Source organism: Solenopsis invicta, chromosome 1, assembly GCF_016802725.1.
Source record: "Solenopsis invicta isolate M01_SB chromosome 1, UNIL_Sinv_3.0, whole genome shotgun sequence".
In the NCBI taxonomy this organism is placed as follows: domain Eukaryota; kingdom Metazoa; phylum Arthropoda; class Insecta; order Hymenoptera; family Formicidae; genus Solenopsis; species Solenopsis invicta.
The window spans coordinates 9,022,602-9,036,966 of record NC_052664.1 but is presented as its reverse complement, the minus strand read 5'-3'; the positions used below and the strand labels follow the sequence as shown (position 1 = coordinate 9,036,966).

The window sequence follows — 14,365 nt, the reverse complement described above, 5'->3', positions numbered from 1 at the left end:
TTTCATATGAGTGGAACTGTTGATCAGCCAGACCATGTGCCATCGAACGGAATAAGTAATAATCGGACGGCGGAATATCTGGGGAATATGGCGGGTGGGGTAGGATTTCTCATTTGAGCGTTTCTACGTAGGTTTTAATGGATTTGGCAACATGAGGCCGAGCGTTGTCATGCAGTAGAATCACTTTGTCGTGCCTCTGCTCCTATTGTAGCCGTTTTTCGCGCAGTGCTAGGCTCAGTCGCATCAATTAAAGTCGATACCGTTTCCCAGTGATGGTTTCGTCCGGTTTCAACAGCTCAATAAATAACACCAACCTGGTTCCATCAAATACATAGTGTAACCTTCGCAGCGTGGATATTCGACCGAGCCGACGACGTAGAAGCATGACCGGGCAGTTCCCATGACTTTCTTTTCTTTGGGTTGCTGTAATGAATCCATTTTTCATCACCCGTCACGATGCGATGAAGAAAACCCTTCCTTTTTTGCCGCTGGAGCAGTTGTTGAAAGTGAAAAAACGACGCTCAACGTCCCTTGGCTTCAAATCATAAGAAACCCAAGTTCCCCTTGCTTTTGAATCATTCCCAACGCATGCAATTGCTTGGAAATGGCTTGGTGGGTAACTCCTAATGCTGAAGCAAGCTGTTCTTGCGTTTGGCACGGATCCTCATTGAGCAATGCTTCCAATCCAGCGTCTTCGAATGTTTTTGGCCTTCCTTCACGCGGACGGTCGTCAACATTAAAATCACCGTCTTTGAAGCGACGGAACCAATCACGGCACATTGTTTCACTTAGAGCAGCATCTCCGTAAACTTTTTGGAGCTCTCGATGCGCTTCAGCCGCCGTTTTCTTTGAATGAAATAAGGAAATCAACTTCTTGCAAATGACGATTATTTGGCACAAAATCAAACATTTTTACACAATCAAAAGTATATGACGCCAAAACAAAATCACTAACGTGTTAACGCGGTTTGTTTACCATATGTCTAAGCTTGGTTTATGACGTTTTGGATATGTCTAAATCGACCAGCACTTACTGCTGGAGCTATCTATTGACAAACAGCGGGAACTTAGCTGCGCATCTAATACGAATATGTAGTAACTAATCAGTTACAAGTTAGAAAATCTAATTTAGATATAACTAGTTACTAAATTCTGAATCAGATCGACTAGATCCGCTTCTACCAAGGATAAATAATATTACCTAGCGCATAATCCACTAATTGCTCCAACCGTCACGAACCACCTGGCCCATTCCCATCCTATTACGTTGAACATATGAGGAAAGGGTGCATCAACATTTTGTTCATAGTACGGTAAAACGGTGGTGAGTACTACGGAAACACCGAGGTACGCAAAGAAAACGATTGTTAATGATACGACAATTGCTACGGGAATAGATCGTTGAGGATTCTTAGCTTCTTCTCCTGTGGTAGCTACGCAATCGAAGCCGATGAATCCATAGAAGCATGTAGCTGCGCCTTTTATAATGCCCGATATACCAAAAGGCATGAACCCCCCTTCCCCAAGCTTGCAATCTGTCTCGGTACAGTTGGGTTTTGTGTTCCAGTTATTAATGTCAGCTAAAAATTGTTAAAACTTTTGTATTTTTAGTTGTATATGACAACTGTAAATTCTTATATATCTAACATATATGTATCTCTAGTCATAAGTTTGTAAATACATAATTCTAATTGTTAATATCTGAACTGACAATTAGTAAAAGAGATCATAAGATTTAGAATAGTTTTCAAATACTTAGTAACCAAATTAATTTATTAAGTTAACATTTAATCTTTTGCAAAATACGTGAATAAAAGCCGAAAGCTCAGTCCCCAATGGAGACCACAAGACTCTAAAATAAAAATTCTTCAGATTCTGTATAAGTGCAATATTATTTTCTTTCTTTTTATTGCTATACGGAGATGCACTAGCGCTGCAATTTTAGAAATAATTTTACGCTTTAATTACACCTGAGTCCAGCAAACCCTAAGTGGCTTGATAAAGGTTAAAGAGACGTACCTTCTGCTCAAAAAATATCCAGGATTGTTAAATAAAATGTTGAAATTAATAATTAATTAAATAAATTTATTTTGTTTTTGTCGAAATAGTCTCCATTTTTTGTAACACACATATACTAACATTTTACTCATTTTTCTCAAAATATCATAAGTCGGTGAGGATATGACCTTTATCTTGTTCAACGAATTTTCTTTTATAGCCTCTATCAACTCCAAATGTTTTCCACAAAGTGGTAATTTGAGCTTTTGGAACAGAAGAAAGTTACAAGGGGTCAGGTCTAATGAATATGCTGCTTGATGAATGATATTTGTTAAGTGTCTGATCAAAAAGTTTACAAAATTTACGAGAACACAAAATTTAGATTTTTTCGAATAGCCGTGCTGAGACGCGTATAAAGTTGAAAATATCAATTAAAAAATGCTATGTATTAAATCTACTGATATATTAAGTTTTATAGCAATCTCTCTATCACTCATTCACCGATTTTCAAGCAATAATTTCTTCACTTTTCAAATATTTTTATTGTTAGATGATGTCGAGTATTCGGAACAAGGTATATCTTCAATCACAAACTTTTTTGAATGTTTTATACCATTCGTGTGTTTTCGAAAGACAATTGTCTGTGTTGTATTTTGTAAAAGTGTTTACAGCAAGAAACAGTCGATTTGATAAGAGATATAAGAATCACCTTGATTTAGCCACGCCCGAACTGCCATTAATTATTCATACATGCCATGCATATATTAAAGAAGAGGGCTTGCATTTTGGAAAGACAGCATACGCCATCTGACTGATTTGAAAGACATTATTTATCAACTTTTAGAACAGTAAATTATAATTTTTTAATTCTTATAAGTGCTTTAGCACAAGAAAATTCATTGAAAATACAAAATTTGAGGTAAATTCTTAATTTTTTGACATTATAAAAATCGCGAGTATAAATCATCTACTATAAACAGCCATAAACAGACTAACTAATATACCGCATTAAAGCTCTGCATGAAAGTTGAGACAGTTATATCAATTTAGCAGCAAAAAAAATTTCGATTTAATTACTTTGTTTAAGACTCTTGAATAATCGACCAAAAACTCCATGTTAACAATAGCGAAGTAGGATTGACCCCAGTAAACTAACACATAACTATTACATAAATGAAGGAGCACATGAAAAGAACAATATTATATATCATTGTTATGTGGATGAGACGTAAATATCATATAAAGAGTGAGCCCAAAAAGACCTGTTTTTTGACCCATTTCTTGGACCTCGAATTTTAAACCTTTTTTGATGACAAATAGTATTATATGGAACATTAATCTCAACGAAATTTTAAAATAAGCATAAGCGCGGTTCCGGAGATATAAAGGGTTGAAAGTGAGTTTCTCATAGCACAGGGCGCCATTTTTAGACTTCTTTTCTATTGTTTGAATAAAATTTATCATTTTCTATGTATTTTTGCGCGCTGAACACGAATCTGGTAAGCAAATTGCTCTATCACGTCAGATTTCTTAGAAAAGTGTCAAAAATAATCGTTTTTATGTCATCATGGCGTTAAAAAAATCTATTTCTATCTATCTAAAAATCTGTCTTTCACATTAAAAAGCACCCAATTTGTGAGAGACAAAGGGACTCACATTAAAAAAACACCTCAATCTGTGAGAGGCAAGAAGACTCACATTAAAAAAGCACCCTAATCTGTGAGAAACAAGGGAACTCTCAGCTTATTAAAAAGCATCTTGATCCGTGAAAGGCGGTGTCACGTGTCAGTTCAATTCTATCGATCTCGGGAGTTTTCATACTAAACGAAAATTAAGGTAATATTTCAATCCGAGATAAAAATCCATAAGAAACAATGTTTCACTTTGTTATATATATATTTTTTAGACAGATTTTTAGGTAGACAGAAATAGATTTTTTTAATGCTACGGTGAAATAAAAATGATCATTTTTGACACTTTTCTAAGAAATCTGATGTGATAGAGTAATTTACTTACCAGATTTGTGTTCAGCGCATGAAAATACAATGAAAAATGGTAACTTTTATTCAAATAACAGAAAAGAAGTCTAAAAACGGTGCCCTGTGTTATGAGAAATCATTACTTTCAACCCTTTATATCTCTAAAACCGCGCTTATGCACATCTTAAAATTTCTCTGGGATTAATGTTCCATTACATAGTACTATTTAGCATAAAAAAAGTTTGAAATTTGAGGTCCAAAAAATGGGCCAAATTTAGGGTTACTCTTTAAAAGTACTCTAAAAGAACAAAATTATATTTAAACAAAATTGTATTTAACAAAATTATAACCTTCGTTTATTTTGTTTGAAAATTATATTTCTTTGTTACGTATATAATTCATAACATAATGTAAAAATGTAATCTCGTAAAATATATGTAAACAATGAAAAAAATTTTGATTTAATTTCTTGCTAAAAACTATGCTTAAGTTAAAAGAATTAAACATTTTTTTTACTCTCCATATGAATTTAATTATGTTATAATTATATATATACACATTTATGTGTTGAGTTTTTCAATAAATACTGTCGGTACTAAAAACCTGTAGTATAGATTTTTAGTACACAGAGAAAAAAGTATGCGGTATTTGTAACTATAATTGCTTAGTTGGAAAGTTATGTTTAGGTGAACTATTTTTATAGTTATTATCACTATATTGTACAAACCTTATATGTATAGTTGTGAAACTATGAAAATATTTTACTATAAATTATGATAATTACAACTATTAATATGGTAAAATATTAAGATACGTATGAAAATTAAGATAACTATTTTTATATTGTTAATGCAACAATTATAGTGAATATAATTATTTTCTTAACCATGCAATTATTGTCACAAATATCACATACTTTTTTTTCTGCGTATCGTAGTGCACAAAACCGTCACTAGACGGTTGCTATAGCGTTCTACTTCTCGCAAAAAAGGAATTACATAAAAGGTATAAAAGGTGGAGTTTTATGAGATTTTACACCGATTAGAATTTTGGTGTTATTATAATAAAATAATTTTTCTGATGGATTCCTTTAAAAATAAAATCAAGTGGAAGATGTTTTGATTTACTAATGATTAAAACTAATCTTTTTAAACTTCCAATATTGGAACCATATAAACATAATAAACATAAAATTGAATTATGGTAATTGCAACCATTCTCTTCTCTCAGTGTATCGACAGTATATATAATTTACATCCTGCAAACACCGAATAAAAGAGCAGTAAAGAAAATCAAAACTTACCATTACTTTGATGTAACATGTTTCAAAAACAAATATGTTACATCGCAGTATTAGCACAATTATATATTATAGATATAACATTTAAAGTGTTCTGCTACATATCTGAAATAGATCAGAGACGTAATTTTGTTGCTGACATTTAATAGTACATGTAACGCACATGTACGTTACTTGCTACATAACTCGTTACTTTGTGATACCTACTGTTATGTACTTAAGATGTATATGTTATATTACTGTGTTTGCTGGGACGTAACAGGAAAAACGTACAACAGGCATTAGAATCATTTTTATATCTTCATAAAATCGTTTGATACTTGTTTCAAACGTCAATACACTCAAAATATACATTTACATTAACGCTAGAATTAACAAATTACTTGACTTGGAAGCAGATCTGAGAAAGCAAAACACATTTTTTCTGAGAAAAATGAAATACGCATTAGAAGAAGGTACGATGACAAAAACAGATTTAATAATACACATTCGGTCTAATTAGCTTTGTTTTGTTATTGTATTTATGTGCACTTTGTCAATAATCGTTTCTGAAAAAAGGCATGTAAAGAATATATCGAACGTATCAAAATTATTGTTGTTGCTTTTCCGTGATGCCGATTGGTTCTCTCGCTGCGCTAACTTCGTGAGCGGCTGTCATTGCGGAGATCGTGTATTTTGACTTTGTGTATTGAGGGGTTTAATAGTGTCATATTAAATTTGTATAAAATTATGTAACATCAAAAGTCTTGTAATGCGCGCGTAGCGCGCGCTTGTCTTGTCTAGTATATTAAGTTAAACATGAAAATCTAAAAAAAACCCCATATTTTTTTTATATTGGCGGAATCTTATGTTTAAGCGGTGAAACACCTTAAAAAAAAAACATATTTCTCTTTCGGGGCAAATATCGTCGAAAGTAGAAAAGACAAAAAAAATTTTTTTAACAAAAGTTGTACGGTTTAAAAATGTAAACAAAATTTTTTTTCGTTTTAATACAAATTGAACAAGAATGCCTTTTACGGTCGCAACTAGGTCTTCGTGCTTATATTGTTTGTGTGATTTTATATACTTTCCTCAAATTTAATGCGCGCCAAATTAATTTTCAGTCATAACACAATTCTAAATTGAACAAGATTAAGTAATATCACGTATTATTAAATATTAAACCCTTGAAAAAACTGCAAAGAAATTTTTTTGTTTTGTTTAACAAAATACCCTCACCATCCAAAGTTTTTATCAAATTTATTAAATTTTATTATACAGGGTGTAACAAAACAAAGGGACTTGGAGTATACCATGAGTTAGAGGACACGAATCCAAGTCAAAAAGTCCTGAGTCATTTTTTGATCTGAGCCTTCTGTTCCATGCTATATGATGTTAAAGTTAACGAATGAGCACCCGTCTATAGAAAGAAAGCAGTGACGGACAATAAACGGGCGGAGCAGAGGTGACAAACTACGCGGCGGGAGAACAACGATGAGCAACAAAACGGCTGTAATCAAAAACACACACACACACACACTCTCTCTCTCTCTCTCTCTCTCTCTCCCTCCCTCCCTCTTTCCACCTTGTTTAAAAAAAACCTTAAAGATCCTAAGGTGCATAACTAAAATAAACGTTTTGGTGTTATTGTAATTTATCAATTCAACGTCAATTAATTATTTATTTTCTTATAATTATAATAAATGTTTGAAGTGTGCTCCTCCTACTCCGATACATGTTCTTGCTCTTTTCTGTACATTTTGCGTAGCTCTTCAAACTTGAACATTACTAATTCCCTCAATAGTGCGGAATACTAATTCCGTCATCTCGTCAGCCGTCTCGATGTTAGTGTGCATAAATATTTTTTCTTTTATTGCCTCCCGAAGAAAAAAATCACATGAATTGTAATCCAGAAATCGAGCAGGCCACGGAGTTATCGAATCTCTTCTGAACCATTGGGAGAAAGTTTCATCGAGACAACGGCAAACTATACCTTTAAATAAGATTTATTGAAGTTGATATTAAAAGTAGTTTAATGGATAATTACACTTGAATATAAAGTTTGTCTCAAACAAACGATATGTTTTTAATACTAATTTTAATTAATCTAATTAACGAGAAATTATTGTGTAAAAGCAAGTTATTCTATGTATGTACACTGTGAAAACAATTTTCGTAGTTTAAGTAAATATGTTATTAGGGCCATTCAAGCAAATTATTTACTTCACACAAATAAATATTACTTAAAAAAAAAAAATAATACTTTAAAGAAATAATATTTTCTACAAACAAGTAGGATATTTAAGGTTTTTTTAAACAAAGTGGAGAGAAAAGGGGGAGAAGAGAGAGAGAGAGAGAGAGAGAGAGAGAGAGAGAGAGAGAGAGAGATGAATGAATGAATAAGCATTTATTCTGTCCTAGGGCAAGCCCTCTAAGGACGCGCAGAAGTACAGAAAAACGTAGAGAGTAACAATAATATCACTTACAAACTAAGAGCAAACGAAATTGCAGGAGAATACTAAGCTGCAAAGAAGAAGTAGATATAACTGAGATAACTAAACTATACAATAATTCTGTAACAACAAAACAAAACAAATGAAATAACATATCGGTGATAGTAATGTTTGTGGTGAGTGAAGTTGAAGAGCGCTAAGAGCCTGGCGGGGGGGGGGAGGGGTTATAGCACGACCGCGGCTCAATAAATAGCCGAAGAGCGAGCGCCTAAAGGCGCTAGTTGAGGCAGTCTCCCTGACGGCAGGAGGGAGATTGTTCCAAAGAGAGCATGCGGTCGAATGAAAGGAACGTTGGTAGGTGGAGGTGCGGCAGAAGGGGATGGCAAGATCGAGGGAAGAGGAGGGGGAGGAGCGCAGGTGTGAGAGAGGGCGGTGAAGAGGACGGAAATTTTCTGAGAGATAGGGGGGAGACGAATTAAGGATTATAGAGAATAGGAGGCAACATGTGAGATACTCCCTCCTGTCGTCAGAGCTGAGCCACCCCAACTTCTCGTAGTACCCCGAAATGTGCTCATCCTTGCGAAGATTGTAAATGAACCGCACGCATGAGTTCATTAAGCGTCTTAGCTTTAGTTTTTGTTGCCCCGTTAAATCTGTAAAGAGGGCCGCGCAGTAGTCAAAGACGGGGAAGATGAGAGCCGTGACGAGCTGAGTACGGAGGCGCAAGGAGAGGCAGCCGGAGAAAGCTTTTAGCCGCCAAAGGATACCGTTGACGCGGCTCGAAGTGCCGCGAACTTGTTCCGACCAGCTGAGAGAGCTGGATAGACAGATGCCGAGATTTGTGACCTTGTCGGTTATTTCAATTGGTGCACCGTTGAGGTGAAGTTGGATACGAGAGGAGGGGATGGTGTTGATAAATTTAGAGGACCCCAGGAGCATGGATTTGGTTTTGCGAGCGTTAAGGATGAGAAAGTTGTTCTGGGCCCAGGACTCGATTGCGGCAATGTCCGCTCTGACCTTAGCGAGAGCGGCGTCAATTTCAGCAGGTGGAAAGTGAATGTAAATTTGAAGGTCGTCCGCGTACAGGATGTGGTTGCAATGTTTTAGGACGGATCTGAGATCATTAATGAAGAGTGAAAAGAGCAGGGGGCCGAGAACCGAGCCCTGAGGGACCCCGGCGAGAACAGGCATCCAAGACGAGAAGGAGCCGTCCGGGCCACGCACACGCTGGTGACGCCCCGTAAGGTAGGACCGCACCCATTGGCAGGCGGAGGGAGACAGGCGGAAGGAGCACAGCTTACAAAGAAGGAGCTCGTGAGAGACCGTATCGAAGGCCTTTGTAAAGTCGAACAGGACGAGCAAAGTGACCATCCTTTTGTCGATGGCCAGTCTCACATCGTCGAGCAGCTTCAGTAGAGCCGTTTGTGTGCTATGCCCCCTTCGGAAGCCGGTTTGGAGAGGATCAAGAAGGTTGTAGGTCGATAGGTGGGAGGAAAGTTGCTCGAAGGCAACGCGTTCGAGCACTTTGGACAGGAAGCAAAGCAAGGATATAGGGCGGAAATGGGAAGGTTCGGAGGGATGCTTGGATTTGGGAAGTGGAATAATGTGAGAGAGTTTCCAGGAGGAGGGAAAGGAGGAAGTGGTAAAGGACCGGTTAAAGATATCAAGGATGAAAGTAAAGATGCACGGAAGACACATTAAGATGAGGCGACGATTGATGTCGTCGGGTCCGGAAGAGTTGGAGGTGCTGTGGCGCAGAGCACGCAACAGAGCGTCGGGTGTAATATGAAGGAAGTAAAAGGTGGAAGGGTCGGCTAGAGGCGAGGAAGAGACAGAGGAGCAAGGAAGAGGAGAGGGAGAGTAGGGTGGGCTAAAGGGAGAGATTTGAAGAGAGCCTGGCGGCGGGATAGGGGGGTCGGGTGAGGCGAGGTGAGCTAAGGAGAAGAAGGAGTTCAGGATTTCTAGAGAGACGTTTAGATGCGGACACTGGGTCCCAGCGCTAGCGAGGCCCAGAGAGCGCAAGTCGGACCATAATCGTGCTGCGCTGGAGGTCGAGCCAAGCCTTTTAGTCAAGTAAGTATTTTTGGCAGACTTAATAGCGGCCTTGGCTTGGTTGCGGAGCACTCGAAAGGTTTCCCTCCTCGAGGGAGAGGGGAGGCGGAGGAAAGCTCTCCTAGCTACGTCCCGCCTTCGCAGGAGATCACGGATGGTGTCATTTATCCAAGGGGCGGGAGGTCTCCTCGCTATGAACGATTTTAACGGGAAGAGTTCGTCACGAGCAGAGGTAAGGAGTTGACAGAAAGCGAGAACCATGTCGTCGACATGGGAGAAATTACGGATGCGTAGCCAGTTGGGAGATAGCAGGAGACTGTGGAGAGTCTGTAAGTCGGTCCTGGAGTGATCGCGGATGGTGACAAGGCGAGGAGGGAGGCGATGGATGAGAAAGTTGAGTGACACCTCGATGAGGTCGTGGTTGGACAGGAACGGAACTGGAAGTTGATGGTGAGACGTTACGAGAGAGAGGCTGCTAACGAGGCAGTGGTCGATTCTGGTATGAGAGGTGGTGGTATGGTGAGTGTTGCCGAAGGGAACGAAAAAAAGATGATTGGTGGAGCAGAAATCCAAGAGAGATTCCGTGTCGTGAGTGGAACGGTTGGTGTCGATGTTAAAGTCTCCGATGATGACTGCGTTGCGGAAAGAGGGAAGGAATTTTTCAAAGTCGGCTTGGAAGATGGAAAGATGACCGACTTTGGGAGGTCGATAGATGACGGCTAGAAGGAAAGGATGGGAAGCCTTTGGGGAGACGCGAAGCAGCATGTATTCAGGCTGGCAGTTGTAGGGACCAGGGAACGCTGCAAGGATAGAAGCGCCGATGTCGCCGAAGAGAGAGAGAGAGAGAGAGAGAGAGAGAGAGTGTGTTTTTGATTACAGCCGTTTTGCTGCTCATCGTTGTTCTCCCGCCGCGTAGTTTGTCACCTTTGCTCCATTCGTCTATTGTCCGTCACTGCTTTCTTTCTATAGACGGGTGCTCATTCGTTAACTTTAACATCATATAGTATGGAACAGAAGGCTCAGATCAAAAAATGACTCGGGACTTTTCGACTTGGATTTGTGTCTTCTAACTCATGGTATACTCCAGGTCCCTTTGTTTTGTTACACCCTGTATATGGTTGGATTTGAAAAAAAAAAAATCTTTAATTTGGGTAAAAAAAATTTGAAAAATTTAAAAAAATTTTAGGTGGTGAGGGTATTTTGTTAAACAAAATAAAAGATTTTTTTTTCTACAACTTTAAAGTACTGTTTAAACCGTACAACTTTTGTTAAAAAAGTTTTCTCCAGTTTCTTCTACTTTTAACGATATTTGCCCTGAAAGAGAAATACCGTTTTTTTTTTTCAAAGGGTGTTTTATCGTCTAAATATGAGATTCCGCCAATATAAAAAAATACGGGTCTCTTAGATTTTCGTGTTTAATAACATATTTCAATCAAATCGCCGGATACCCGTGACAGTTCCCTTGTGAGATTATCAGATCTCGTGTGCATGAAAATCGCTGACTCGCGTAAAGAGAGGCGGTTTGCTAGCTGTGCTTGGACTTGGCGCCGAGATGCGACCGCAGCTCTTGATTAAATAACAGGCGTGAAAAGTGACGTCCTAACGAAATTTGATCTTACATACCATTTTGTTATTATGTGCCTTATTGTGAAAATATGATTTGTTAAATTCATAAAAATAAGTCGCAAATTATTTTTGAATTATAAACATCCCTTACGGAAGTGAACTGGGAAGCCAATAATCACTATTGACTTAAAATAGTGTTTATTCATTCTCTAATAGTGATTATGTAGCATCTAATGATTGGATTATTCGCAATAATCATTTCCTAATAGTTTTTGAATGAGTGATTATTGATTTTATAATGAGATTATTTGCAATAATCATTCCCCAATAGTTCTTTTATGGAATGATTATTGATTTCATAATCAGGTTATTTGGAATAATCATCACACTACCCTTACGGAAATGGACTATAGAAACTATTAGTAAAGCTACTAATAAAACTATTGAATTATTTGTCATAGTTTTTTCGCGGATTATTGGGACGAACAAATACACAGAGCTATTGAAAAAATATTTGAGCCCAATAGTCACTACAATTTATATAATCATATAAAATATGTATTGATAAATCAATAAATTAAACGTAATAAATTATAGTTTCCAAAAAAAATGTTTTTCTTTTTCGTTCAAAAGGATTAAATAAAGATTAAATCTGAATTAAACATTTATGTATGTACAAGATTTAATAACAATACAAATGGTTATTTTTACATGTCAAAATATAAAATTTTATGTGGAAAACATACACATACACATCACATTTGAAAAAAACGAGAGCGAAATTCATCTCGAGGTTACAACAACTAGTACCCAAAAATTTCACTCAAGTGTGATTTAGAATGATGGTCACGGTGGCGCCTAGATATAATGCCTGTGGTCGCACTCGACTCACGAGAAAATGCCCCCACGGCATGGCCACCTAGTGGACCCGCGAAGGCGCGAAAACTGGCGTCGCGAAAAAGCTTTGAGACCATAGACATAGTACAAAGTCTATGTTTGAGACCCAAAGCAAATCGCTCGATTTTTGAAAGCACCGTAATATGTTTTTACGTGTAAAATAACTATTAATAATTGAATGTCTTGGATTTTAACCGTATTTGGTATTTCTGAAATAATTTATAAATGTTTTTTATTTTATAAATAATATACGTTTTCAATAAACCTTTTATTAGCTATACCAAATGTGTATAAAATACGTTTATTATTCGTTTAAATATTGCTGCAATAAAAACGTATAAATATAATTTACGCTTAAACTTTTATTAACATATATAATAAGTATATTATACCTGGATATTAGACTCTATTTTTGATACGTTATTTAAAGGGGCAACTTTTACAAATCATAAACATATTTAAGAAACGTTTAATTAGTATATGATAGTATTTTATAGTATTTTTATACGTGTTATAAACGTAAATACATTTCTGGCATTTTATAAACCATTTTTCAACGTATAAAATACGTTCCGTATTATATATACGTAATAAGAACGATTATTATAAACGTATATTGCACTAACGTATAAAAACCGTTTTACCTATATACATATCTGCTACATACCTATACCTGTTTTATACCATATACTTGCGTTTAATAAACGTATAAAACAATCCAGTTCTTATTGGGTTTATTGTGAATAGTCGACTAATAATCATTTATATATTAACTATTAAAAGTAGTGTGCTGGTGATTATTCCAAATAACCTGATTATGAAATCAATAATCATTCCATAAAAGAACTATTGGGGAATGATTATTGCAAATAATCTCATTATGAAATAAATAATCACTTATTCAAAAACTATTAGGAAATGATTATTGCGAATAATTCAATCATTAGATGCTACATAATCACTATTAGAGAATGAATAATCATTATTGTACGTCAATAGTGATTATTGCCTTTCCAATAGTTCATTTCCGTAAGGGTACTTTTAATAGTTAATATATAAATGATTATTAGTCGATGTTGGGTTCAAAAGGAGAGGATCTCGGACAGACGTATATATGTAAAAGTATAGCTTTATTGCCAATGTACGGAAGGTGTGTGTCGTCTGGCGGCTCACAGGAGAAGAGAGTGTACTCGGGAATAACCGCGCGCCATGAGACATAGACATAGAGTATAAAACTAGTCAGATCGGAACTCGCATAACACATAAGTACTAGGTCTACCAACCTCTTATAAATAAACTAACCAAAATTGATACAGTGAGTACGCAAGTCTCTACATTTCCCCACCTGCGTGGAATTGTACAATTTTATAAAGTAATAAACACAAGATTTACCATTTTCTCTTTTGGAGTAATTAATATAGGTTCAGTTCTTCACAACTCCACACAAGTTTTTCTTTGGTCACAGCTTTGGTCAAAAAATCCGCTTTCATTAAATTAGTACTAACATAGGATACATAAATGCGCCCTTCGGCAACCTCATCTTTAATGTATTGAGACTTTAGTAAAACATGGCGTAATCTACGAGATGACTTTGCGTCCTTAAGTACGTCTATCGCCGATTGACTATCGCTCGTTATACGCACTGGTAGTTCATAAAATGTTTCAAAGCCAAGCTCTGATAATAACCCTATTAACCATTTTACGTTTTTAGTTACATCGGTAATCGCAAACAATTCTGCCTCACACGTAGAATCCGCTACACATTTCTGTTTACGACAGTTCCACATTATAAGCGATCTTTCTAACTGAATCACGCCACCCGAAAAAGATTTCATTTTAGTTCCGTTTCCCCAACTTGCATCACTACTCCCACTCAATTTACCTTGTTCTCGGCTATAATGGAGCTTATAATTCAAAGTGCCTGATAAGTAACGTAAAATCCTCTTGGCCATTACATAATGACGCTTCTCTGGTTGTGTATTGAATTGTGACAAGTAGTTTATCGCAAACGTGATGTCTGGCCTAGATCTGTTACTCAAATAAAGTAACTCTCCTATTATCTCTTGGTAACCCTTTGGTTCAATGATATCGTCAGGTGGATCAGGCTCTTTATCCTGTCCTGGCACCATCGGCGTACCTAC

At 36.6% G+C, this 14,365-nt stretch overlaps 1 protein-coding gene across 2 annotated transcripts in view; it reads right to left on the bottom strand.

The window, feature by feature from the left end:
• The window catches only part of LOC105205656 (high affinity cationic amino acid transporter 1), a 119,148-nt gene that overhangs the window by 45,477 nt on the left and 59,306 nt on the right, over nucleotides 1-14,365 (bottom strand). For both annotated transcript variants that reach the window (XM_039446117.1, XM_026139683.2), the window contains exon 5: nucleotides 1,202-1,580. In XM_039446117.1, the coding sequence (XP_039302051.1) occupies nucleotides 1,202-1,580 (379 nt within the window). The remainder of the gene's footprint in view (nucleotides 1-1,201; nucleotides 1,581-14,365) is intronic.